At 39.9% G+C, this 26847-nt stretch overlaps 1 protein-coding gene and 1 long non-coding RNA gene across 2 annotated transcripts; one reads left to right on the top strand and one right to left on the bottom strand.

Moving 5' to 3' along the window:
• Positions 1-1223: 1223 nt before the first annotated feature.
• Positions 1224-20979, top strand: LOC134065847 (myosin-7-like). The gene is made up of 38 exons (XM_062520938.1): positions 1224-1271; positions 6113-6318; positions 6591-6734; positions 8056-8212; positions 8391-8418; positions 8505-8607; positions 9183-9275; positions 9383-9446; positions 9534-9632; positions 10084-10187; positions 10274-10412; positions 10500-10618; positions 10900-11049; positions 11129-11299; positions 11407-11716; positions 11809-11879; positions 12027-12232; positions 12323-12446; positions 12846-12982; positions 13392-13647; positions 13768-14010; positions 14099-14275; positions 14363-14508; positions 14601-14691; positions 14793-15182; positions 15290-15416; positions 15825-15943; positions 16033-16229; positions 16316-16499; positions 16584-16749; positions 18072-18196; positions 18311-18619; positions 19392-19595; positions 19697-19993; positions 20102-20206; positions 20297-20392; positions 20530-20664; positions 20862-20979. The coding sequence occupies exons 2-38, from the start codon at positions 6118-6120 to the stop codon at positions 20880-20882; spliced, it is 5808 nt and encodes a 1935-aa protein (XP_062376922.1). The 5' UTR covers positions 1224-1271; positions 6113-6117; the 3' UTR covers positions 20883-20979.
• Positions 20980-21701: 722 nt separating this feature from the next.
• LOC134065629 (uncharacterized) lies at positions 21702-26271 on the bottom strand. Its single transcript, XR_009936314.1, has 3 exons — positions 26157-26271; positions 24763-24832; positions 21702-21753 (listed from the first exon to the last, which is right to left on the bottom strand). It is a non-coding gene; the product is annotated as an uncharacterized LOC134065629 (long non-coding RNA).
• Positions 26272-26847: the final 576 nt, after the last annotated feature.

The following is a 26847-nucleotide window of genomic DNA, read 5'->3' as shown; positions in this document are numbered from 1 at the left end:
TGATGGAGGAGCCTGAGACTAAATTCAAAAGGTTATCTTGATCCTCAAGGAAACAATGCAGTGACAGTGAAGTGCTTAGTCTAACTTTACAAACTTGAAGAAGTTTAAGGGTATTAGGCAAGATTGTTGCTTAATCCTCAAGATATAATGATCTCCTATTCACAAACAAAAGTTTGAGAGGGGGAAAAAAAATCAAGCATCAGTTTATGTCAGCATCCATTGTACTTGGCTCTATACACATCGGTAATACTGATATCCAAAGAAACAATGAACAAATACAATGTACAGTTTCAAGAGAACAAATCCAGAAAAGGGAGATCCATGTGAATTTATGTCTTCTAAAATTACATATGCATTCAATAAAAAAAACTTAATACAGACCTGTATTAATTCCAAAACAAATACTATGTCCTTTATGAACTGAAAGGACAGCTGGCTACAGAAAGCATGAGTGACAAAGTGTCAGAGATGTATCTCACAATAGCAAACTCCAAATTAGGATAGGGTAAGAAGTTCAGATGTTGATAATGCTCTGCCAGGCTGTCCCACAGTCTAGATGAGCCGATTGTTACCACATGCCTCTACCCTTTTGGCCAGTTGGGAGGGAGCCTGGTGGAGTCACTTGATGATCTGTCCATATTGGGATGGACCCTCCTCTACAAAAAGGGTGAATCAACCAGGGCCTCCACAGCAGATACAGCAAAGACCAACGTAGGGGTAAGTATTCAATCTGCTCTTACTAAAAGGAGCAGACAAACAGGTAGATAGATAGATAGATAGATAGATATGAAGAGAATAGGCAGAAGGATAGCTAAATGGATGGGCAGACATTTGGATAGTGGATACAGAGGCATAGCCAACAAAAAAAGCCTATAAAACAGGGTGAATCAACCATGGAATTGACAGTGGGGGAAGATACAGGAAAGACCAACCTAGAGATAAGTAGTCAATATGCTGCCACTGAGAAAAGCAGAGAAACAGATTAAAAGATAGACAGACAGAAAGTTAGATGGATGAGGATACAAGGATGGTAAATGGATAGGCAGACATATGAATATAGAGACATGGCTGATGACAGTCAGAGTCAGACAAATGGATCTGTTCAGAGCCAGATATGGATCTGTTCAGTTAGTATTCTGAGCAAGGACTCAACATGTACCTGCAGCACTGCTGCTGTAATTCTGTTGGATCTGATTGCTTCTTGTCTGTTCACTTACAGCAAGTGACATCATATCTGTGTAACAGACCAACTGAGGCTTGACCAAAACAAGGTGAGATTTACAACTGGAAATATCACTAAAACAATAGTCAAGTCAAGTCTATTTATACAGTATAGCTGGGGTTATACAGTACTATAGCACATTTCATACACAGGGATAATTCAATGTGCTTTACTTTACTTTAATGTACTTTTTTTGTCCCATTAGTGATTCATAAACAAGCAATTCTGTGACTTACTGGAAGCTAATGTAAAGACAGACTGTAGGTATTGGGACCATATAAGGTTCTTTTTTTTAGTGAGAACCCTAGCTTATGTATTTTGTATCACCTGAAACAATGGTAACACTTTATATTAGCACACACATATTCACCAGTAATTAGCTGCTTACTAACATGTATATTAGTAGCATACTAGCCATTTGTTAATCATTATAAGTCACTAATTAATACCTTATTCAGCAAGACCTTATTCTACCCTTACTAGACCCTTAATTAAGAATTTCCCCTATGTAAGCTCCTAATTACCCCTTATTCATAGTTATGAAATAAGTTGTTGCATATGAATTATGACTTAAATATACATGGCTCAGTATGGGGCTTGTAAGGTGGTAGTACAACAAGAACAGTTATTCACCCCTAATAATACTTATCAAAGATGGTCTATTCAAACTGAACTAGACACTAAACCACATGTGCTAATAGTGTACAAACAGCTAATAATTAAGTCTTTGTAATGCCAAATATGTTCCCTATTCTAAAGTTGGATCTTTGTTCACTATTAATTCACAAATAATTTGACACTATTAACCCCCATGTATGTATACTGCCTCATACTAAAGGAGAAATCTGGGGCCTCATTTATAAAACTTTCTTACGCACAGATTTGATCTAAGACCGTGCGTACGCTCAAATCCATGCCAACGCTCAGATTTATAAAGACCGTCTTTGACGTGGAAAAGTGCTTATCTCCACGTCAGGTTCCAACCTGACGTACGACCATTTCCTTGTGGTAGTGCCAGGGTACTGCAAGTAATCTGAGGTCCAAATGCGATGAATTCGCAAAATTCCAAGAAGACCAACGATCTCATGTAGTTCTCTACCATATGCATGATCAATATCAGCAGAAGTTGTAAGTAGTAAGTATAGAAGTTAAAGTTTTAACTAATTCTTAAAGGTTGGAAAAGGAAAGTGAAAAAATCCTATAATATTGTATAGTGGAGGCTAAAAGTGGAGGCTAAAAGTAAGTAAACGCAGTTTATTCACCCCAGGCATTTCAACAATAGAGTTTATCAACCTCTCCAAAGACGTATTCACCTATTTCAACTTTTAACATTGAAAAAGCACACTGTATTATCTGCATTCACAATATGAACACTCATCAACACGAACCATTTAATCCACCAATCTTGAATTTTCCCCTTGGGGATCAATAAAGTATCTATCTATCTATCTATCTATCTATCTATATATCTATCTATCTACCTATCTAGCCTATCTATCTAATCTATCTATCTATTTTATAAACACTTGATAATATCCTCTACCATAATCAAACATATTCTGAATGCGTTATGAAACGGCGCATTACCGTGATCACAGAATTCATGGGTTACCCACTTCTTATTTTACTACTACACCCGTGCCATGCCTAGGCTATATCTTATCTATTTCATAGCATTCAAAAAAGGAGGCAGGCCATAGAGTCATCTATATATTTAATGTTCCCATCGATATTGACCATAAAGTGTCCATTTACGCTTGTTTAGAAGAGGGAAATATGACTTGCGTTCATGATATTCCAAGCTCCACAACAGAAAGATAATATTATAATGTAGGCTATATATGGACAGGTATTTTTCAGCATCTTTACATCGCAAATAGACATAATCTATAGATAGATAGATAGATAGATAGATAGATAGATAGATAGATAGATAGATATTTTATTGATCCCCAAGGGGAAATTCAAGAATTTGGTGTTAACATTCCATTCTCACGGTAATTGCATTGTTGCCTTTATCAAACGCACGCACAGGCGCATTACCGTGATCACAGAATTCATGGGTTACCCACTTTATATGAAAATATATAAAGGTAAATAGACATAATCTATCCTCTGAAAAGCAGAGTTTTGCATCTTCATAATTGCGGCCGAGTTGCAATGAGTTATAGCACGCGTCTGATTGCATAGCCTGTGTCTGATGGCAGTGCCCAAGACCAGATGGCAATACGTGGATAATAACAATTAGGATAATGCAGGCTAAAATATAAAAATATATAAAGGTAGGCCTAAAGGTCACTGGACATTCTTGAAAGTAAACAGTCGCTGACATCGATATTGCTTGAATCCCGACGCGCAGAATGAATGAAGAATGACCGGTGAACTACTTATACTATTCGCTATGCAGTAAAAACATAGCCTATCCATAAACGTTTGGTCTACATGACATACAGTATCTCGCTTATAATGTAGTCCGCCGTAGGCTACATGGGCAGTATCTAACCCTGGGTCATATTGGAAACGCCATACTGTACCATAACGTATAGGCCTAAATTAGTATGATGTACTGTAGGTATTTCCGTCATAAGGTAGCCTACTATGTTCTATTACCAAAGTAAACCTACTACATTTGCCACACATTGCCTACTACATTACTGCAAGCAGAAGGAATAAAAGCAAGCAGAGGACAATGGACATGGATGCATATTTCTTTCCAGAAAGCGCTGCTTGGAAAATTATAATTAATTATTCGAACTAACAGCGCATAAACATAGGTTAACATCAGATGGCATAGGCTAGGCCTTTACAGTTTTCAATATATGTGTTTTAGGTACAACTCAGCCATTGATTGCATTAAAGCCTATGCTAATGATATTGATGAGGGGGCGTGTACAAGGCGGAGACCTAAAGTCACCCGGCTGCGAACAAACTCACGTTCATTTGCGATTTATAATGGCCACATCTGCAAGAGTGGCGTACGCACTTTTTTTTTGTGCGTACGTTCGTTTCTCTGAATCACACGTACGATCATATCAGAAATTATCTAAGATCAAATGAACGATGGTTTCTACGCGATACTTTTATAAATGAGGCCCCTGGTGTGATTCAACCCTTAGCTCTGCTGTTTGAGGTCAGTAGGGAAGAATAAGATGCTGTCCGTAAGGAAAAGAACAGAGAATTTGATACAACATACAGACCTAATAGCAAACCCACAACTTATTCACACCGGAAGTCTTATTTATGTGACCCTTCACACTTAAAAAAATAGTTTTGAGTTTGAGACTTTTGAGTACTCAGGAGCCAAGAAAGTTAGCATACAAATATATCCAGGTTCGCCTTTCTCGCTATCTCGTATTCATTATATATTTTGTATTTGTGCTAACTTAGCTGTCTGCTTCTTGTGTAGCCTACTATGTGCTGTAATACAGTTAATAAGTGTGAATAGGAGGCAACTTTAGTTTAGGGAACACATGGGGGTTAATAAGTGCCAAATGAATTGTGAATTAAATGTGAACAAAGACACAACTTTAGAATAGGGAACATATTTGGCATTACAAAGACTTAATTATTAGTTATTTGTACACTATTAGCACTGGTGGTTTAGTGTCTAGTTCCATTTGAATAGACCATCTTTGATAAGTACTATTCGGTGCGAATAACTGTTCTTGTGGTACTACCACCTTACAAGCCCCATACTGAGCCATGCATATTTAGGTCATAATTCATATGCAGCAACTTATTTAATAACTATGAATAAGGGGTAATTAGGAGCTTACATAGGGGAAATTCTTAATTAAGGGTCTAGTAAGGGTAGAATAAGGTCTTGCTGAATAAGGTATTAATTAGTGACTTATAATGACTAACAAATGGCTAGTTTGCTACTAATATACATGTTAGTAAGCAGCTAATTACTGGTGAATATGTGTGTGCTAATATAAAGTGTTACCGAAACAATCTGATGGAATATTAAGAAAGGCCTGTGAAAAGCCTATTGCAGTAATCAGTACTGCTGGAGAGTTTTTCTAAATCATGCTTTGACGTCAGAACTCTTGTTGTCACTCTGTTGATGACTCTCAAGGACAATGTTTAAGTTGTTCTATATACTGAGGAACAGATTCAAGAGGACCATAGTCAGTAGGTGACAGGGCCACGTACTGTACATTTGGGAGTCATAAGCATAGCTACTGTATGAGAAAATCAAATTCTTCTTGAAGATTTGTTGCTGATGTTAACAAAGAAGCTCTTCTGTTCTAGGTGTAATTTGAGCCAACTGATAACTTTACCTGTAAATCCAACTTGTTGGTGTTGGTGTAGCACTATGCTGCTCTACGTTACAATAACACCAGGACTGATATTTTGCCTGCATGCAGGAGTACGCCGTTTCAGTGCTGCTATTTTTGCAATAATTGCAATTGCAATTATTTCAAAATACCCATTTGACCACAGGAAGGTTGTTAGTCGATTAGGTTGTTAGTTGACAGTTGTCAATGTGCCAGAAATTATTTAAAATGTGAAGCATATATGCTGCTATGAGGGGAAAAGATATATAAGACCTACTGGTGTATTTTGTATTGTGTATTTATGACCATACTTTTTGTAATATCTAGTTTCAAACCAGGTAAACTTCACCAATCTGATTCTACAGATCCACTTTATTCATTTCAAATCTTAACTTGAAACAACTCAACACTCACCTCAGTATCTTAACAGTATTGGCAAAAGGACACAAGTTCTGCCTGCCACATGCTAGTCTTAATAGGTAACATTGAACTTTTTGAAATATTTTGACTTGTCAGTGCTTGACATATTGTTATAATCATGTTCCTCATCCATGAGGACTCATGTTTTCTCTGTGCTGGAATTAACTAGTTCATATAATTCACATTGTAGTCACCATGGGTGATGCGGTGATGGCAGAGTTTGGGCATGCGGCCCCATTTCTGAGGAAGTCAGATATGGAGCGTCTGGAGGCCCAGACTCGCCCCTTTGACATTAAGAGGGCCTGCTTTGTGGTGGACCCTGAGGTTGAATATGTGAAGGGAACGGTCCAAAGCAGAGACGGGGACAAAGTCACCGTTCTTACTGAGTATGATAAGGTAACGCATGGCAAATACTGTACATTTTAAACCTATTTATGAGGTTTTACTTATTGACCTTACTAAATCACTTGCATTCCAATATATTTTCCCATTTAGCTATCTTTTTTAACTTGAAAGCTCACTTGCTTTCAGCTTACAGCTTACTGCATTTTATACATTTCTCATACTAGGTTTCTGTTGAGCTGCTTACTGTAGATTTATATCTAATATGTTACAAAAAGATGAAGGAAAGCTCGACTAAAGAGACTGATTTTGTTTCTATTACACAGACTGTCACTGTGAAAGAGGCAGATGTCCACCAACAAAACCCACCAAAGTATGATAAAATTGAGGACATGGCGATGTTCACCTTCCTGCATGAGCCTGCTGTGCTGTTTAACCTCAAAGAGCGTTATGCAGCCTGGATGATCTACGTGAGTACATGAACAACATGAAGCTCTGTCCCATAGTAGCAAAAACAGATATCCAACTTACTTTACTAAACCGCTCACAAAAAGTAAGGAAACTTGACTTTGGCCCATTATATCTCCCCTTTAGTAATACCAACCAGTAAAGTGTTTCATATCATTTTTATCGTTGATTTGTCACCTTTACAATGAGGTATAGCTTGTAAGCATAGGGCAATCATGGAATGAGCAACACAAGCAAATGTGTAAGTAGTGCCAACGAAAAATGTGCCAAAATGGCCTGTTATGCTATTGGAATTCACCTTTGTTACTTCAAGCATTGACGATTGCACTCTCCCACAGAAATGAGGAAAACAAAACATGTTAGGCATACATTTGTTCATTTTATACTCAGTGTCAGGGTCCTCAGTAGCGTGTAGAGGATCCATATGCAGCCACAACAGCTTGGCACCTTCTTCTCATGCAGGTCACCAACCTGGCTACATTCTGCTATGGGGTGACATCTCCCTAACTCGAAAGACAGACCTTGTTATCATTGAAGGCAATCATCATGCCGTTAGATACCGGGATGAGATTCTGGAGCCAGTGGCAATTCCATATCTCCAGAATATGGGACCAATTGCCATCCTCCAGGATGACAACGCTCGCCCCCATAGAGCTGGGATCATCAGAGAGTACCTCCAGAATTTGGGAGTGGAGAGGATCTAATGGCCTGCCGTGAACACTTGTGGGATCAGCTTGGGCGTGCTGTACGTGCCAGAGTCACCAACAAAACCAGGTTGGCTGACTTACAACAGATCCTTATCGAGGAATGGAATGCCATCCCACAGCAGAATGTAGCCAGGTTGGTGACCAGCATGAGAAGAAGGTGCCAAGCTGTTGTGGCTGCATATGGATCCTCTACACGCTACTGAGGACCCTGACACTGAGTATACAATGAACGAATGTATGCCTATTGCCTAACATGTTTTGTTTTCCTCATTCCTATGGGAGAGTGCAATCGTCAATGCTTGAAGTAACAAAGGTGAATTCCAACAGCATAACAGGCCATTTTGGCACATTTTTCGTTGGCACTACTTACACGTTTGCTTGTGTTGCTCATTCCATGATTGCCCTATGCTTACAAGCTATACCTCATTGTAAAGGTGACAAATCAACGATAAAAATGATATGAAACACTTTACTGGTTGGTATTACTAAAAGGGAGATATAATGGGCCAAAGTCAAGTTTCCTTACTTTTTGTGAGCAGTTTATATATATTTACATTTACTCTGTTGCCTCATTTGCTTACATTGGTCATAATCAATAGTATGTTTATTTGTACAGACCTACTCTGGGTTGTTCTGTGTCACTGTCAATCCCTACAAGTGGTTGCCAGTGTACGACAAAGAAGTTGTCGCTGCTTACAGAGGCAAGAAAAGATCAGAAGCCCCTCCCCACATCTTTTCCATCTCTGACAATGCTTACCAGTACATGCTCACAGGTAAAGACCTTCTGTTAAAACAATCACCTTAGCACTAAATGCATAAGGGATGTATTGAAAATTGATGACAAGAGGTCATCAATGAATCATCAAGTTGCATTTACTGTAAATTGATAGCATGAATATAACATGTTCTTGATTTTATATTAACATTTCATGCTTGTACATTACTACACAGACAGAGAGAACCAGTCTGTCCTCATCACGTGAGTATGATCCAGTCTTTGATTCTAAAATTCTGTTTGACTTGTTGATGAGGGAGTGAACTTTTACATACTTTTTTTACCAACAGTGGAGAATCTGGTGCCGGAAAGACTGTGAACACCAAAAGAGTCATCCAGTACTTTGCTAGCATTGCAGCAACAGGAAAGAAGGACCCCTCTCAGGAGAAAAAGGTAAATCACCTCACTGTGTGCTAAACATAATTTCCACTTGGGATGCATCTCTAAGTAGCCTGGTTTCACCAGACTCACTCACTTCAACTCTGGGCACTCAAAATTGGGATATGTTTCCTACTATCATCATACTGGATTTGGATTTCACATTACCTTTGAAATCACAGGTCCAGCTTAACCATTCACATTGATCAGTGATTCCTAATGCTATTAACTAATTCGACCAACCAAACCTCTACAAACTGCTAATAAACAACACTGGCAATCAGGAAATGATGTATTTACCCTATCCTGTATAAATTCTTCTCCGTATTCTTCAAACTTTAACTTGTCGATTTTTGCAGCTATGACCATTACCTATTACCGCTGCCACTTCAGATTTCAGAATTAATGTCACCTCCTCTCGTTGTTGATTAACCTGCCGTCCTGGAGGCTCAGGAATACACATTGAAAGGAGCCAAGTAGTATCTCAGTAAAATGAAAATGAACAGAGATAATAGGTGGGCGGGGCCAAGCGAGTCTCCAAGACCTAGCATTAGAAAGATGAATTGATGTATTGTGCTTTATTTTCCCAGGGCACACTGGAAGATCAAATCATCCAGTGTAACCCTGCTCTGGAGGCTTTTGGTAACGCCAAGACCATCAGAAATGACAACTCCTCCCGATTTGTAAGCCCTCTATTGACTTTCAACTTCAAATCAACTCTTGTGAATTCCAACTCAAAATCCACCCTTCTATCACTGCCATATTTCATTTTATGTGTCTCTTATGCTAGGGTAAATTCATCCGTATCCATTTCGGTGTGAGCGGCAAGCTGTCCTCAGCAGATATTGAGACCTGTAAGTATATAAGCTCTTTTTGACCATCTTCATCTATGGAGACCAAAGCAATAGCTTGACATGTATACTTACTCTCCAATCCCCCAGATCTGCTAGAGAAGTCCCGAGTCACTTTTCAGCTCAAGGCTGAGAGAGACTACCACATCTTTTACCAGATCCTGTCCCAACAGAAACCAGAGCTGTTGGGTGAGAAATGCCTGTATATCTCCAGGCATTTGTGTGTGCAAAAGTGAAATAAGGGCCTGCATCCATCAATCACGATTTTCTGCGCTGACATCAGCTATTTTCAACACAAATTCTATGAATTTCAGTACTCAGCGCCCTCAGCGGAAAAAAAACGTTGCTGCTGACTGCGCACTGCGTAAAACTACAGAGTGCTGAAAGTTGAAATCTGTTCAACTTTTAGAACAGCGCTGGACTTGTCAGTCATTTAATTCTCAATGACCAATCATAACTGGAAAGGCGGTAACCTTGCATCAAGCGCTAACCATAGGGCTGAGAAAAGGTGGTTGAGGGCGCTAAACTGTCAGTGCAAAAATGTGATTGGTGGACAGAAGGCCTAAGTGTTGACTTGATTAATTGTTTCCTTAGCTCAGTTACAGTAGTGTTACTTGAACTATGGTCTTGCTTTCTTCAGAGATGTTGTTGATCACCTCCAATCCCTACGACTACGCATTCATCTCCCAAGGAGAGACACAAGTAGCCTCTATTTGTGATGCTGATGAGCTGGTGGCTACTGATGTGAGTAGGCCTGCTTTCACTTTCTTATAATACAGAGGTATGTTAAGGGGCTGTAATTACCAAACTAAGTATTTCATTTGTTACAGGATGCATTTGATGTGCTGGGCTTTTCTCAAGAGGAGAAGAACGGTATTTACAAGCTGACTGGTTCCATTATGCACTATGGTAACATGAAGTTCAAGCAGAAGCAGAGAGAGGAGCAGGCAGAGGCTGATGGCACTGAGGGTGTGTAGCAATTTCTGATGTTGGATGTAATACTACATGTTATAGTTAAATATGGGAAGAGGTGTAACTGTGAGGTTTTAATGCCAGATGCCGACAAAGTCGCTTACCTCATGGGCCTGAACTCTGCTGACCTCATCAAGGGTCTGTGTCACCCAAGGGTCAAAGTAGGAAACGAGTGGGTCACCAAAGGACAGAATGTAAATCAGGTAATATCAGAATTCAGAATCAGAGCTCTTGTGATATTACAGTTTTGTAAGTATTATACATATTGATAGTGGTTAACTACACTGAGTCACTAATGTGTTATGAACAAGGTAGAGCTATTAAAGGTACACTATGCAAGATCTTTACCTAAATGCAGTACAACCTCTTATAAGCCAATTTGATGGTAAACAAACTTGTAATACGGGAATCGTTCAGGTCATTACTCTGCAACTTCACCAATCGGACACCCAAAGATATAATCGTGAAACATTAACATCCTTAGGTGTACTACTCTATTGGAGCCCTGTCCAAGTCAGTGTATGAAAAGATGTTCAACTGGATGGTTGTCAAGATCAACCTGACCTTGGACACCAAACAGCCTCGCCAGCACTTCATTGGTGTGCTGGATATTGCTGGATTTGAGATCTTTGATGTGAGTTTTTAAAGCTAAGACAAACACTATGATTTTAAACAAAATATATAATATTAACAGAATCCCCATTGTCTTTCAGTTCAACACCTTTGAGCAACTGTGCATCAACTTCACTAATGAGAAGCTGCAGCAGTTCTTCAACCACCACATGTTTGTGCTGGAGCAAGAGGAGTACAAGAAGGAGGGCATTGAGTGGACATTCATTGACTTCGGCATGGACTTGGCCGCTTGCATTGAGCTCATTGAGAAAGTGAGCAATACTTTATTTACTGACATATTTCTTTGAAAGCATAGACCATTATTTGTGTGGTTTAAAATGCATTGAATTATCATGCTTCCATATTCTTTCCTCCCTAGCCCATGGGTATCATGTCCATCCTTGAAGAGGAGTGCATGTTTCCCAAGGCCAGCGATTCAACATTCAAAGCGAAGCTTTATGACAACCACTTGGGCAAAAATGCCTGCTTCCAGAAGCCCAGGATTGTCAAGGGGAGACCAGAGGCCCATTTCTCCCTGGTTCACTATGCTGGCACTGTTGATTATAACATTGGCAACTGGCTGGTGAAGAACAAAGACCCTCTCAATGAGACTGTGGTCGGACTTTTTCAGAAGTCAACTCTTAAGATGTTGTGTGCTCTCTTTGCCGGCTATGCCGGTGCTGACTCAGGTATTCTGTCAATCTTTTCCTAATTAATCATGTGACATGAATGAATCAACGTGTTAATTTGAAGAGCTGATGGAGATGTGATATTTTAATAGCCCAAGAGTCTGGTGGTGGTGGCAAGAAAAAGAAGGGTTCTTCTTTCCAGACTGTGTCTGCCCTTCACAGGGTAAGTGAGACAGTTTAAATAAACATACTGAAGTAAAGCCATTTATTAGTACAACAGATCCTTCTTCTAAGCATATATAAATCAATGGGCCAAGTGGGATTCTGTGTCCTACTGATAATTGTTTTTATCTAAATGTCTGAATAACAGGAGAATCTGAACAAGCTGATGACCAACTTGAGGTCAACTCACCCCCACTTTGTGCGCTGCATCATCCCCAATGAGACCAAGACTCCTGGGGCCATGGAGAATCCTCTGGTCATGCACCAGCTGCGCTGTAACGGTGTGCTGGAAGGCATCAGGATCTGCAGAAAGGGCTTCCCCAACAGGATCCAGTATGCTGACTTCAAACAGAGGTAAAATGTGTTTTAGTCCTCATTAGTATACATTTCCTATAACAGTATTGAGAGAATATGTCTATATCAGCACTTTTTTAACCTCTTTAGATACCGTATCCTGAATCCTGCAGCTATCCCTGACGGACAGTTCATTGACAACAAGAAAGGAGCAGAGAAACTGCTTGGATCCCTGGATATTGACCATGAGCAGTACAGATTCGGACACACTAAGGTGCTGTACAGTATAATATTCATAAACTTTCAATGATTAAGTATTAAGGTGTGACAACCTGACACTTTCTGAGGTATCTTTTCTGAAAGGTAACTGCTTTTGGTGTCATCAGTTAAATTTTATTTTGATGGTTTATGGACAAGCGCAGGACTGATTAACACATCAGTCATTAAGCACAATGTACTTCGGTGATTCGGCTTGGAAACAACACAAAAATGTAAACAATACCACTTAAAAACGTGAACATGTAAAAGAAGCTTTGGGCGTAAACAACTGGGCTGCTAGCAGAGTTTGCACGGTCTTTGTAATTTTTTATGCAGTATACTAAAACTCTAAAATGCATGTTTTGTTGAGCCTAATAACATTCGAATTCTAAACATATAAACTGTTGATTCAAAGGTGTTCTTCAAAGCTGGTCTCCTGGGTGTTCTTGAGGAGATGAGAGACGATCGTCTTGCTCTAATCATCACCGGTATTCAATCAAGAGCAAGAGGTCTTCTGGCAAGAATTGAATTCCAGAAGATTGTTGAACGCAGGTAAATAGGTTTACTGATTGAATGAAGGATGTCATTCCACAAAAATGTCAACAGATAAAGCAAGTAACGGTAGATTAATAATCATTCAAATGTGTTGCAATGAGTCTGATTCTATACATTGAAATACATTGCATTCAAAATGTAATTCTCAATAAACTTCATATCAGGTATACAGGTAAACTAATTTGAGAATTTGATATTCTTTTTATTTTTTGCTTAAATGTACCTTCCATTCATTGCAATTCCATTTGTGCAAGCAACACAACATTGCTTAAACATGTGTTCAATATGAAGGTATTGCCACTTAAACACAGCTAGCACATGTTTTCAAAAGCTCTGTCAAAAGACAGTAAATAATATCATCTGTGTTCCTCTTCATTGCACATTTTTTTCCCTTTCAAATCCTCAGGGATTCCCTTCTTGTCATTCAGTGGAACGTCCGTGCATTCATGGGTGTCAAGAATTGGCCCTGGATGAAGATGTTCTTCAAGATCAAGCCCCTGCTGAAATCTGCTGAGGCTGAGAAAGAGATGGCAAACATGAAGGAAGAATTCCTAAAGCTGAAGGAGGCCTATGCTAAATCTGAGGCTCGTAGAAAAGAGCTGGAAGAGAAAATGGTTTCTGTTCTCCAAGAGAAGAATGACCTCCAACTTCAAGTCCAGACTGTGAGTATACTTTTAAATTTAACCAGTGAATATCAGTACAACACATACAAATATATAGTTGTTATATATATTTTATTTGCAGCTTAAATCTATCAATCTACAATATTTTCTTCATCACAGGAACAAGACAGCCTTTGTGATGCTGAGGAACGCTGTGAAGGTCTGATCAAGAGCAAGATCCAACTTGAGGCCAAATCCAAGGAGCTGGCTGAGAGACTGGAAGATGAAGAGGAGATGAATTCAGAGCTCACGGCAAAGAAGAGGAAGTTGGAGGATGAGTGCTCTGAGCTAAAGAAGGACATTGATGATCTGGAGCTCACTTTAGCTAAAGTAGAGAAAGAGAAGCATGCCACTGAGAATAAGGTCAGTAGAAATGAAAATCTTTCTGATCACCAAGGAAAATATTAAACTAATCAAGTAATCATTTGACGATGGTCGACTTTGCTTTTAGGTTAAAAACCTGACTGAGGAGATGGCAGCTCTTGATGAAATCATTGCCAAGCTGACCAAGGAGAAGAAAGCACTGCAGGAAGCTCACCAGCAAACACTGGATGACCTTCAGAGTGAGGAGGACAAAGTCAACACTCTGACTAAGGCCAAAACCAAGCTGGAACAGCAAGTTGATGATGTAGGCAATAAAAACAATAGGCACCCTATTTCTCACTGCATGAATATAATAAAGACACTTACGCAATTCCTTTTTTATCCGAAATAGCTTGAAGGGTCCCTGGAACAGGAAAAGAAACTCAGGATGGATCTTGAAAGAGCTAAAAGGAAGCTTGAGGGTGACTTAAAGTTGACCCAGGAAAGTCTGATGGATTTGGAGAATGACAAACAACAGCTAGAAGAGCGGATGAAGAAGTATGTACATATCAGACAGTCATTTATAATAAATAGTATTTATAGAGAAAACATATATTCCATTGATATTTTCATTGGCTGTTTCAATACAGGAAAGACTTTGAGATCAGTCAACTTAATAGCAAGATTGAAGATGAACAAGCTATGGCTGCCCAGCTCCAGAAGAAACTGAAGGAGCTGCAGGTAAATGAAGAATAAAAACTATTTTTTGTTTTCTGAAAACATATGTACATTTCTCACAGAAAAAAAGACAGAAAATACACTTCCTATTTTACTATCCTTAGGCTCGCATTGAGGAGCTGGAGGAAGAGCTGGAAGCTGAGAGAGCTGCCCGAGCCAAAGTGGAGAAGCAGCGGGCAGACCTGGCCAGAGAGCTGGAGGAGATCAGTGAGAGGCTGGAGGAGGCTGGAGGTGCCACTGCTGCCCAGATTGAGATGAACAAGAAGAGGGAGGCTGAGTTCCAGAAGCTGCGCAGAGACCTCGAGGAGTCCACTCTGCAACATGAGGCCACTGCCTCCACACTGAGGAAGAAGCATGCAGACAGTGTAGCTGACCTCGGGGAGCAGATTGACAACCTTCAGAGAGTGAAACAAAAGCTTGAGAAGGAGAAGAGTGAGCTCCGTTTGGAGCTGGATGATGTGGCCTCCAACATGGAGCAGGTCTCCAAGGCCAAGGTTTGTATAAAATATATAAAAGGAATAACCTGTATAATGGGTCTCACTGAATTCTCTATACTGACAACTCTATACTGACAACTGACTGTTCTGTATCATTTTGTCAGACAAACTTGGAGAAGATGTGCAGAACACTGGAGGACCAGGCGAGTGAATACAGAACGAAGGCTGAGGAAGGCCAGCGCTCCATCAATGACTTCACCATGCAGAAAGCCAAGCTTCAAACTGAAAATGGTAAGTCAAAATGGTAAAACAACTTAGCAATTTGATTAACATGTATCAAAAAAAGAGGAAAAGAAGGATTAGGGCCTGTGTCCACCAATCACGTTCCTCCACCAATCACGCCCTCGGCAGAAAAAAGCCCTCTGCGCTGACCATTTATTTCCGCAGAGCTCAGAGTGTTGTAAGTTGAAACCTGTTCAACTTTTAGAACAGTGCTGGGCTCATCAATGTCACTTCTCTTTTGCTAGAGTGGGACCTTGACAGTCAACAATGTTGGTAATGCCAGAAAGTTTTGGTAACATAGCAATGGTAAACACTTGACCGAAGCGCAGAGAAAAGGAGGTTGAAGGCGCTAAAAAAAAAACACGATTGGTGGACACAGGTCCCTATCATGGAAAAATGTATATTCTGTTCATCAAGGTGAGCTTGCCAGACAGCTGGAAGAGAAAGACTCACTTGTTTCTCAACTGACAAGAGGCAAACAGTCCTACACACAGCAGGTTGAGGATCTTAAGAGGCAACTTGAAGAGGAAGTGAAGGTATTCTTAACTGACTTGCAGGAAATCTTTCAGTTGTTACTCTACAGCTATGACATATCTGATGGACTTATGTCTGATCCTATCCACAGGCCAAGAATGCACTAGCCCATGCAGTGCAGTCTGCTCGCCACGACTCTGACCTCCTGAGGGAACAGTATGAGGAGGAGCAGGAGGCCAAGGCTGAGCTGCAGCGCAGTCTCTCCAAGGCCAACTCTGAGGTGGCTCAGTGGAGAACCAAGTACGAGACTGATGCCATCCAGAGGACTGAGGAGCTGGAAGATGCCAAGTAAGGTCCTGGGGAGCTGACTGTGTATGAATTGTTTAAAATCAATGGATAGACATGACACTCACTATCAATTTATTTTTCCTCAGGAAAAAGCTGGCTCAGCGTCTGCAAGATGCAGAGGAAGCTGTGGAGGCTGTCAATGCCAAATGCTCCTCCCTGGAGAAAACTAAGCATAGACTGCAGAATGAGATTGAAGATCTCATGGTAGATGTAGAGAGATCCAATGCTGCTGCTGCTGCTCTAGACAAGAGACAAAGAAACTTTGATAAGGTGAGAAAACAGCAAAATGTTCAAAACACCTATATTCCTTCACGTGATTTTCAGATTTACAATGAAAGATTTTCGCCTTAACAGGTCTTGGCTGAGTGGAAGCAGAAGTATGAGGAGTCCCAGACTGAGCTGGAGAGCGCTCAGAAAGAAACCAGATCACTTGGGACTGAGCTCTTCAAACTCAAGAACTCTTATGAGGAATCTTTGGATCACCTTGAAACCATGAAGAGGGAGAACAAAAATCTCCAAGGTCTGTTTGATCCTTCCTAAAACAAAATGTATACTTGTAACATCACATCACTAGATAATAGGGATGTAACGATGCATCGTGACACAAATAAAAATCGATACAAATGCGTGATGATTCGCACCGGTTGATAGAAAAAATGAATCGCGATGAGTCACGTGACTTATGTCACTAGGTACGGGGCACAGAACGAGGGAAGACGACGGTATGCAACAACTTTGAACTAGAGTGTATGGGTGAAATCCTTGAAAATGCTTGGATTTTAATGTGGTGTTTTCAAGGTTTGAAAAAGACATCATTTATTAAGTTGTTTTGTTTTTGCCACGCGTTCGCGTCCAGTTTGACGTGTCTGGATTTTCCGATAATGACAGCAATCTTGTGATGCTGATATTGACTTTTAATTTCTGCGCGTGTAAACTAGTCTAAGATACTGTGCTTGAACGAAGTTAGCTGTGACAGACTAACCTACTGGTTTTCATCGTTTTAACCACAAAGCCTGTCGACCTTAGGTCTACTCAATTGTTTAGTTAACACCTTGTCATTTCGCGTTTGTCCCGCCGTTCACCTCCGTGCGCCCCATGTACATCAGAACATATGTCGGGATAGCCATCTCACTATGAGAAAACGTATGACGATAGTGCTAAGAGATTAACACGTTTGCATGCTTGGTAAACATCAGTCTTGCACATAATATTGAGCTGATTTTTTTAATGGAAATGGCTTACTGTAGCATATTGTGCTGATAGATGGAAAAAGTTGCCTATTTAAAGGCACAGTCTGAATTTTAATCCTAGCTCTCCATTTAGTGTGTGCACTTGAACAACTATAATGATGTAGAATATAACAGTGCTGCCCTACAAAGCAGAAAGGCAGTAACTGCATTTTTGGTCGAAAATTAGTTATTATAATTTTCATGACATTAAAGTTGTTATGAAGATTGAGTACCAAAAATAAGCTAATGTAAAGTAAAAAAAAAAAAAACTCCAATAACTGCTACATTAACTACAACCATAAGGCTAGCAACAGCATAACTTTAAAATGTTTTTTTTTTTTCAGTTTGCACTCTGCATTACTGCCTTTTTGCTTTGCAGGGCAGAGTAGGGCCTGCCATTTATTTTAAGAGGAGAGGTGGAGGACGTAATACTTTGGAAGGAGAGGGAGTCGTGCAATTTGATTTTCTTTGGAGCAACCTCTTCAAACAGCATCAATATCAAAAAAAAAATCGTGATAAAATCGTATCGTGAACAAAAAATCGTGATCCATATCGAGTCGTGAGTTGAGTGTATCGTTACATCCCTACTAGATAATCTTCATTTGCTTTCCAGAGGAAATTTCCGATCTTACTGAGCAACTTGGTGAGACTGGAAAGAGCATTCATGAGCTTGAGAAGGCCAGGAAGACACTTGAGCAAGAGAAGGCAGAGATCCAGACTGCCCTAGAGGAAGCTGAGGTACATTCATAAAGATCAACATAATCAGAAAACTAGTTTCCAAGATATCATAGGATGCTTGTTTTTTTACAGAAATATAAGTGAGTAGATTATCATGTTCCTATATGTCTACAGGGAACCCTTGAACATGAGGAGGGTAAGATCCTCAGAGCTCAGCTGGAGTTCAATCAGGTCAAAGCTGACATTGAGCGTAAACTTACTGAGAAGGATGAGGAGATGGAGCAGGCCAAGAGGAACCAGCAGAGAGTGGTGGATACCCTGCAGAGCTCCCTGGAGTCTGAAACTCGCAGCAGGAATGAGGCTCTCAGGGTGAAGAAGAAGATGGAGGGAGACCTCAATGAGATGGAGATCCAGCTCAGCCAGGCCAACAGGCAGGCAGCTGAGGCCCAGAAGCAGCTCAAGGGTCTCCATGGACATATGAAGGTAAAACAATGCAGCACAGAGCTCCATAATCCCATTGACAGAAAAGAGATCACCAACTGCATAGGTGTTACAGTTCACTCCTAAACTTGACAGAACAGCTACTATTACACAGCTCTTCATAATGCTGCAGAAAGTTCCATCCACATGAATGGACCTTCCCAATGATAGGAAGTCTGTTAAATCTATTTATGTTCTAGAATCTTTGGGTTATACTGTATAATCGAACAGCTAAGGGGCGTTGTTAGGCACGACGCGAAGCGGAGTGCCTAAAACCCCCTTAGCTGTTCGATTATACAGTATAACCCACGGACTCGAGTGGCTTATTGCTTTTCTAAAACGGTTACTATGTCGATCTAGCAAGATTTCATGAAACAAAGGCACAGCAACGAAAAAGTAACGATATATTCATAGATAATCATTCTTCCGCCAAGAAATATATTCCCTCCATATGAATGGTTGCCATGCAACAACAAGACGCAGCCACTGCTAGTTTTGTGCTAGCGCATTACTATAGAACGAAATGCGGTCAAGGTGTGTGTTTATCGTCCTAGTTGTGCATGTAGTCAAAGACATCTTAAAATATTCCATGTATTAGACTATATTCCATATATCCATATTTTCTGAAAAGTGCAACTTTGCTGTTTATTTCTGCTGTAGGTTAACTATGTTTTTGAATAGTTAGCTGAATACAATCAAACAACAACAACTGCAACAAGGTTAGACTGTATATTAGCAATCTGGAAAATCCATCACCAACATCTGTACATTGCAGGATGCCCAACTGCAGCTGGATGACGCTCTACGTAATAATGATGATCTCAAAGAGAACACTGCTATTGTGGAGAGACGCAGCAATCTGCTGCAGGCTGAATTGGATGAGCTCAGGTCCCTGGTGGAGCAGACTGAGAGAGGCCGGAAACTGGCTGAACAGGAGCTGCTGGACGTCAGTGAGAGGGTGCAGCTTCTGCACTCTCAGGTAAAATCTTAAATTAAGTGTTTTTCAGATTTATTCAGATGGCAGAGATTATTTCACAATCTGACACAGACCATCGTGTACATTTATGTTTTGCCACATAGAACACCAGCCTGCTGAACCAGAAGAAGAAGCTGGAGGGTGATACATCCCAGTTGTCGAATGAAGTAGAGGAGGCTGTGCAGGAGTGCAGGAATGCAGAGGAAAAGGCCAAGAAGGCCATCACTGATGCTGCCATGATGGCAGAGGAGCTGAAGAAGGAGCAGGACACCAGTGCTCACCTGGAGCGCATGAAGAAGAACATGGAGCAGACCATCAAGGACCTGCAGCACCGTCTGGATGAAGCTGAACAAATCGCCATGAAGGGTGGCAAGAAGCAGATCCAGAAACTGGAGGCCAGGGTAAATACTGTGCTTTTGCTAAAGAGTTTTAATCAGTGCATAACTACATGAATTTACAGGTACACATACCATCATTTGTTTAACATTGTTTTATTTTTCTACATTTAGGTGAGAGAGCTGGAAAGTGAGGTGGAAAGTGAGCAACGAAAGGCCGGTGATTCTGTCAAAGGAATCCGTAAATATGAGCGCCGCATCAAGGAGCTCACCTATCAGGTATATCAAAATTATACCATGTACCAAACATACTTTTTATAATATGTATAATGCTTAATACTAAAATTCACCCACCTCTCCCATCTGTAGACTGAGGAGGACAAAAAGAATTTGCATCGTCTTCAGGATCTGGTGGACAAACTGCAGCTGAAGGTCAAGTCCTACAAGAGAGCATCAGAGGAGGCTGTAAGTGACATCCTCTTATCCTTAGAGTTTCCTTCTCTCCCTTTAATGTTATCAAAGTTGACCGATCTATTAATATAACTGCTGAACATGCAAATAAACAATGAACATAATACAACTAATTTGTGCGCACATTTCAGGAAGAGCAGGCCAATAGCAACCTGAGCAAGTTCCGCAAGCTGCAGCATGAGCTGGATGAGGCTGAGGAGAGAGCTGATATAGCTGAGTCTCAGGTCAACAAAATGAGATCCAAGAGCCGTGATGTAGGTGGCAAGGTGAGAGAAACAACTGCACTGTACAGTATTTGCAGTCTTTAGGAGCACTAGGCTCTCCCACAGTGTTTTAAGTCATGCATAATCAGCCATAGCTGCCATTTTGCTGGTAAAACGTGAAAGTGTCTGGTAGTTTATTTTTTAATCCTTGTCAATCATATTTATCCACATATCGCTGACAACATATTGCTGTATTACAGAAAGGACACGATGAAGAATGAAGCCCTTATGACGGACTTGTCTGAAAAGCTCTTGTTTGCAGTGTTTTAGTTTTCAGTATGGAATTCCAATACAATCACTTAAAAAGTGTTTCTGGTGTTTGTATTTTCATGAAATACTTGCATGTAACATTTTTCAAGACCCCCACCTATACATTTACAGTTGGCCGACATAGACGAAAGGGGGAACTCCTTTTTTTTTTCAGTTTTATGACGCTATGAAGAGAATTGGCATATTATGAACTTCATTAGACTGACATGACACTTAATCAGTGCAAAGTACAGTGCAAAGTGTTATTAATCTTATATTGAGACAAAAGACAAAAATTTAGTTGGTCTTGTTTTTAGTATAAAAACACTTACTTAGTGGTGTCTCATAATATAGTTTTGATTAAATTTAACAAGAGTTTGAATTATTTCAAGGCATCTTATCAAAACAAATTTGGCAGCAAAATATACTTGTATGCGCTAAAACATGTTGAAAGAGACCTTTTTATTTCTTGAGGTCACAGAGTACTATCGATATATGAAAAAAATCATCAAAACACTACTTTTGATATACCAGCAGTAATCAGTGACCTCGAGAAACAGGCATAAAAAACAGACTTTTTTGCTGTTTGTTTTACTTGAAAACATTTCCAAAATAATTTTGATGGCACATGAACTCTGAAAACAAAATGGTAAAGATCTGCTACTTAGAGGAATCTGGAGCTCTCTTTCTAAAGACAGCTCTATATTGTATCGGAGTTATGTTGATAGTTTGTACAAAGACACACATTAGTTATTAGTTAATTAGTTAACAAAGACAAGTTGTGTCCCATACCTTCTGATGATCTCTGTGATGATGATGATGAAGAAGCGGCATTGTGATGGGCTGCAGTAGACAGACATAATAATAACATCATACACCTTTTAGACTGCACTGAAATGGAAAGGTCTCTGACATCCTTCCTCTATCACTTTCTACTGTTCATCTGACTTAGACCAATAGCAAACTCAGAAAAGCAAGTATGGCAGGGGACATTATAAGCATCTTTAAGGGAGCCAAGTCTGCGGGTTTGAGTCCAACCTGGGTCATTTCCCGGTCCTCTCTCTTGTTGCTTCCTGTAACTCTCTCTACTGTCCTGTCCAATTACAGTTTTTCTCAGTCGCTTTGGTACATTTCTCAGATCAGAATTGAAATTCTTAAAACTACCTGTTAAAGCAACACCATGTAAGTTTTGCTCTCGGGGTCCCCCTACAGTTGGGAAACGGTCATTTCTTCTACTTATGTCGTAAAATCTGTCACGGTTACACCAGAAGCAAGTTAGACATAGCGTACAGTATAGGCTAGACTTAGGCTGCACATTAAATATTAAATTATGTGGTAGCCTACTACGATACCAGTTATGTGATTGTAAAACTAGTCTTTCAGCTCAGGTCTGTGGACGTTCTTGGTATTGGGATGATGTTGGTCATTGTTGGTCAATTAAGCCTACTTAGGCTATTTTAAAAAAAAAAAACGATTACGATATTTATGAGCAATAGCGTAGCCTAATCTAGGGTGGTCATTTTTAGTGTCTAAAATCGATGGTCACCAGATATTGTATTCTATGGTAGGCTATTCACGTCCATAGTGGCATATATTTGCACGCCCAAAATGTTTGGAGAGGCAGAGCTCTTATAATATGATGACAGAATCTTACACGTGATAACTTTGTTTTTCAAGATAATTGTTTGGTCAGTAGCCTATAGGCGGTAGATTTACACGTTGAGCTATAACTAGCACACATAACCAGCTCCCGTGCAGTTTGGTTGGCAGCATGATGACACTAGAATCTAGTGACTAGATGACAGAGCTAGGATACACGTGCTTTTGTTGATAAGCCGATTTCTGCAGGAGGAGTTCTCACGTCTTGGGCAAACTCAGACTGCCTGCGTTGCGTGTGAAATGTATAGCTATTCCAGATAGCCTAGCCCATAGCATGCATTTCAGCATATCATCATATGAATATAATTTCATGGGTTTTATTTTTTTCAAACGCCAAAAGATCACGTAGCTCATGTTTATAAGCAACAACTGTCTATTCAATGCTCGCACAGAATTTGAGGAAGTGGTGGGAGAAGTGTGCCCTATATGCCGTAAAGCAGTCAAATTTTGTAGTTCTTTGGTTCGTACAGGTTCGTACCCGAACCCCAAAAGGTTGAAAAACTCCATGGTGTTGCTTTAAATCTTCACATCATTGTTTCACTTGTGCACATCAAAAAAGCAATTTCTCATTTCTTTGAACAAGTTGCAAATGTTTTGGTACATCCATGCAAAATATTATGAAAAATGTTCTGCTGAATAGTCTCACCCACACAACATTTAGGCATTAGTTCATAGCATAAGTCTTTACATACAAAGCAAAATGGTTGAACATGTTGTCATCTGAGAATTTGTGGCCTAAAAGACAAAAATGTCAGGAGGTGTAGGAAGACTGCACTGCATTCCTACAGCACCGCATGTACAGTTTTTACTAAGGAGTTTGTCCTATGGTCACATTTCTATTTTTTTCCCCTTTGTACTATGCAGTGCTGTCTTTTCCTTTCTGTATAGCAATGACATGGTCTGTCAACAAGTTACAGTAAAAGAAAAAAACAGATAAATGTGAATCTTGTCCAGTCTAGCAATCAAACTCCCACACACTAAGATGTAACCAATTTACAAAAATTGTCAACAAAACTAGCCATAGTTTACATCAGAACATCCCTCCAGAGTACATTGCTATACTGACAACATGACTAAGCCATTTGACTGTCTTATCCGTACACAATGACACAACAAGGATTGTCATTCTGATGCACTGACATGTTCATTGACACACTTTTGCTATTTGTACAAATTGTTTTGAGAAATGCACTTACTGTTTTGCAAATCTCAAGGATGATTCAAGAAATGTACCAAAGCGACTGAAAAAAAACTGTAAAGGCATACAAAGCCCCCCCAACCCCCACAATCTTTTGTTTATTAAAAAAGATTGATTAAAAAGACGTATGATCATAGATATATTTAAACATTTCTCAGTCTCATTGACATTTAGCAATAATGTCATACCACTGTAGGTGGTCTGAAAATGTCATGAGTTTGTTTATGACAATGATTAACCATCATATCTCATGACAATGATTAACCATCATATAGTCATACAAAAGAGTGTGACTAAGAAGCAACCTGCGGATCACTGTCTTGGGTGTGAGGTGCACATGATGCCCTGCCCACAAAGATGCTGAAGTGTTACAGGATACATGGTCAGGAACCACCTGCAACACCTTCACAGTCCACCAGAGCACTGCCCTGCAGCTCAACTTGATGGATATTCATTCATCATGAGAGATGACTAAATAAACACTGAGCTATTGGAAATGGCAAAAACAAACATGTGCATCCCTAAGGCATTTCCGTTGGCACGGAAAACTACATTGAGCTAATGGTAAAAAGGGGAACAACAAAACAACAACCAAAAAAGTTTTAAAGTCGATATTTGTATAGCATTACGGTAATGTCTGATTCATTTCAATTTCAACCAAAAACCAACACAAGTATTGTGTTGGTTTTGAACGTGTCAACCAGAAACCCTCTAGTTAAAGATTGAAGGGTCTATACAAAATAATAAACACTACTTGCAGTAACTATCACAGGAACTATCACAAGTCTACTTGGGAATAACTATCACAATGTCAGAAAATATTATAACTCTACTCAAGTCATAAAAGGGTGAAAGGTCTTTAGAAATAGTCATAATTCTGTAGTATTTTGAAAACACTGAAAACCTATGAATATGAACAAATTACCACACCCATTAACAAAGCCAAATCAAGACTTATATCACAGCACATGATCAACATAGTAAAGCCTGCTTACTTTTACACCATGAAATCTCCTGTTGTATTGGCAGTGAACTGGGAGGGTCCACCTCAAGAACCAGAGCAATCTTCCAAGTCAGAAGGAGAGAAATAGTATAAATACAGAGTAAAAATAGCATAGATGAATACATAGCATTTAAGTTAAGGCATTTTGTGTAAGGTAAAAGCAACAGTGTAAGGTGTTTTTTCATCACTACTTCTATTACACTGACCTTACCTTAAGTGAACCCATGTAGTACAGGGTAAAAACAATAAGAATTGCTCCACATCCTTGTGCTTGTCTTAGGCTGATCCTACACTGAAATGCCTGTGTACTGAAATGAATGGTCTGGCTCTGGTCACAGAGGAGGAGTCTGTTGGCTGCTGCTCAACTGAGATTCTCCAAGGAGATGACAAGGTAACACCTGTTGTGCTTCACTTCACAACACAGCTCAACACACACACACACACACACACACACGCACGCACGCACGCACGCACACACACACATCTACTCAGTATGGAAGTGGGTCAGAGAGGTCATCTATACCATCTGTCTGTGGAAGGTGATGGACAGATAAATGTTGTGATCTTGAGATCTTAAGCCCTCCCACAGTACTGTACTTGCACAATGACAATAAAGTTGAATCTTATCTAATATAACCCTAAACTGAATATGTTAGCAACCTCCTTGGATGATCAAATCCTAATCAAAACTTTTCAGCAATAACCTAATTTCACTGAAGCATATGATCATTTAATTTCAGTAATTACTGAGGAACAAAATGCATACAATCAACAAATACAATATGTAACAAACCAACGTTCAGGGGCACCACAAAATATTTTTTTCTCTTCTAGTTTAATAAGTTGTAACCCAAGACACCTAGGAGAATGAAAGGGAGTATATCTATATATATATGTATATATAAAAAAGAGTCCACGCCTTGATGTCTGTTGCATCTGCAAGACCATCTGTTGCAGATTAGATTTAAATATTTCTCAGTCTCTGTGACATTTAGCAAGAATTTCACAGGGTTATCTTTGTACTCAAGGACAAAGGAAAGGAGGCATGCATGTGCATGATAAACAAAACAGCACAAGGCCTTCAAGTCACTTTCTTAGCAACTTGAGGGACAGCAACAGATCCATGAGTCTAAATGGCCAGACGACACCAAAGAGAGGGCAATGCAGTGCAACAGAACCTCACTCATCTGTTCTGTCCCACAAACTGTAGCCTAGGAACACCACTGAAGACAAAACATACATCTACTGCATTTGTGAAATTAATGAACTGTCAAAACATGTTGCATTGTAGTGTCAAAATCAGATATCATGCTATACATAATGACAAGGCCTCCATACTTCAGATGTATCTATTCATGTAGTAGTAGTCAAAATGAAGGTGCTTACAACATCAGCAGTTGAGCCTGCACAATGACGTTGACTTGCTTGAATGGTAGTGTTGTCGCTCTTTGTGAGGGGTCAAAGGTCACTTTTTCACAATAGGAGACCATGAAACAAACCTATTGAAATAAAAAAAAAAAAATGCTTAATACGCCTCCATGAGCAGAGAGTATATACAGATGAGTTACATTTATTGAGTAAATCCAACAACTTTGATCATGACCATGCCAAATCTGTTCATGGTCCTTAGCAAACAAAACTGTAAAAGTCCCACAGGGTTACCACTGCTCTGTAACTCGGCTATGGCTCAGTGAAGTCATGTGGACATGGGTAGAGAAACAAGGTTATGCATACAAAAGGAAACTACAGCATATGATGCCTTCAGTCAAAACACTTCCCGGTGTGTTTGACCAGGGTGTCTCGGGAGTCCATGTAGCCACTTGCCACAGCAAGTCTGTCTGTCCATGCCAATAATACCCATCCTTCAGGAGGTGGGACGTCCTGCTGGCAGTGGTGGTGATTGCTCAAGGACTCTAGACAGCTGAGGGTCCCCGCAAGAGTCACACAGGACATGGAATGGCATGTCCAACATCTCACAGTTATCTATACTGTGACCTTACATGACCTTACATAACTATGTCCTACAATGGGTGAAAAAAAATCACCTTCACTCTTACAGTGGAGCTACAACAGACAC

This window comes from Sardina pilchardus, chromosome 19 (genome assembly GCF_963854185.1).
Source record: "Sardina pilchardus chromosome 19, fSarPil1.1, whole genome shotgun sequence".
Lineage (NCBI taxonomy): Eukaryota > Metazoa > Chordata > Actinopteri > Clupeiformes > Clupeidae > Sardina > Sardina pilchardus.
Note: the sequence above shows the minus strand (reverse complement) of the source record. Positions and strands in the feature narration are given on the sequence as shown.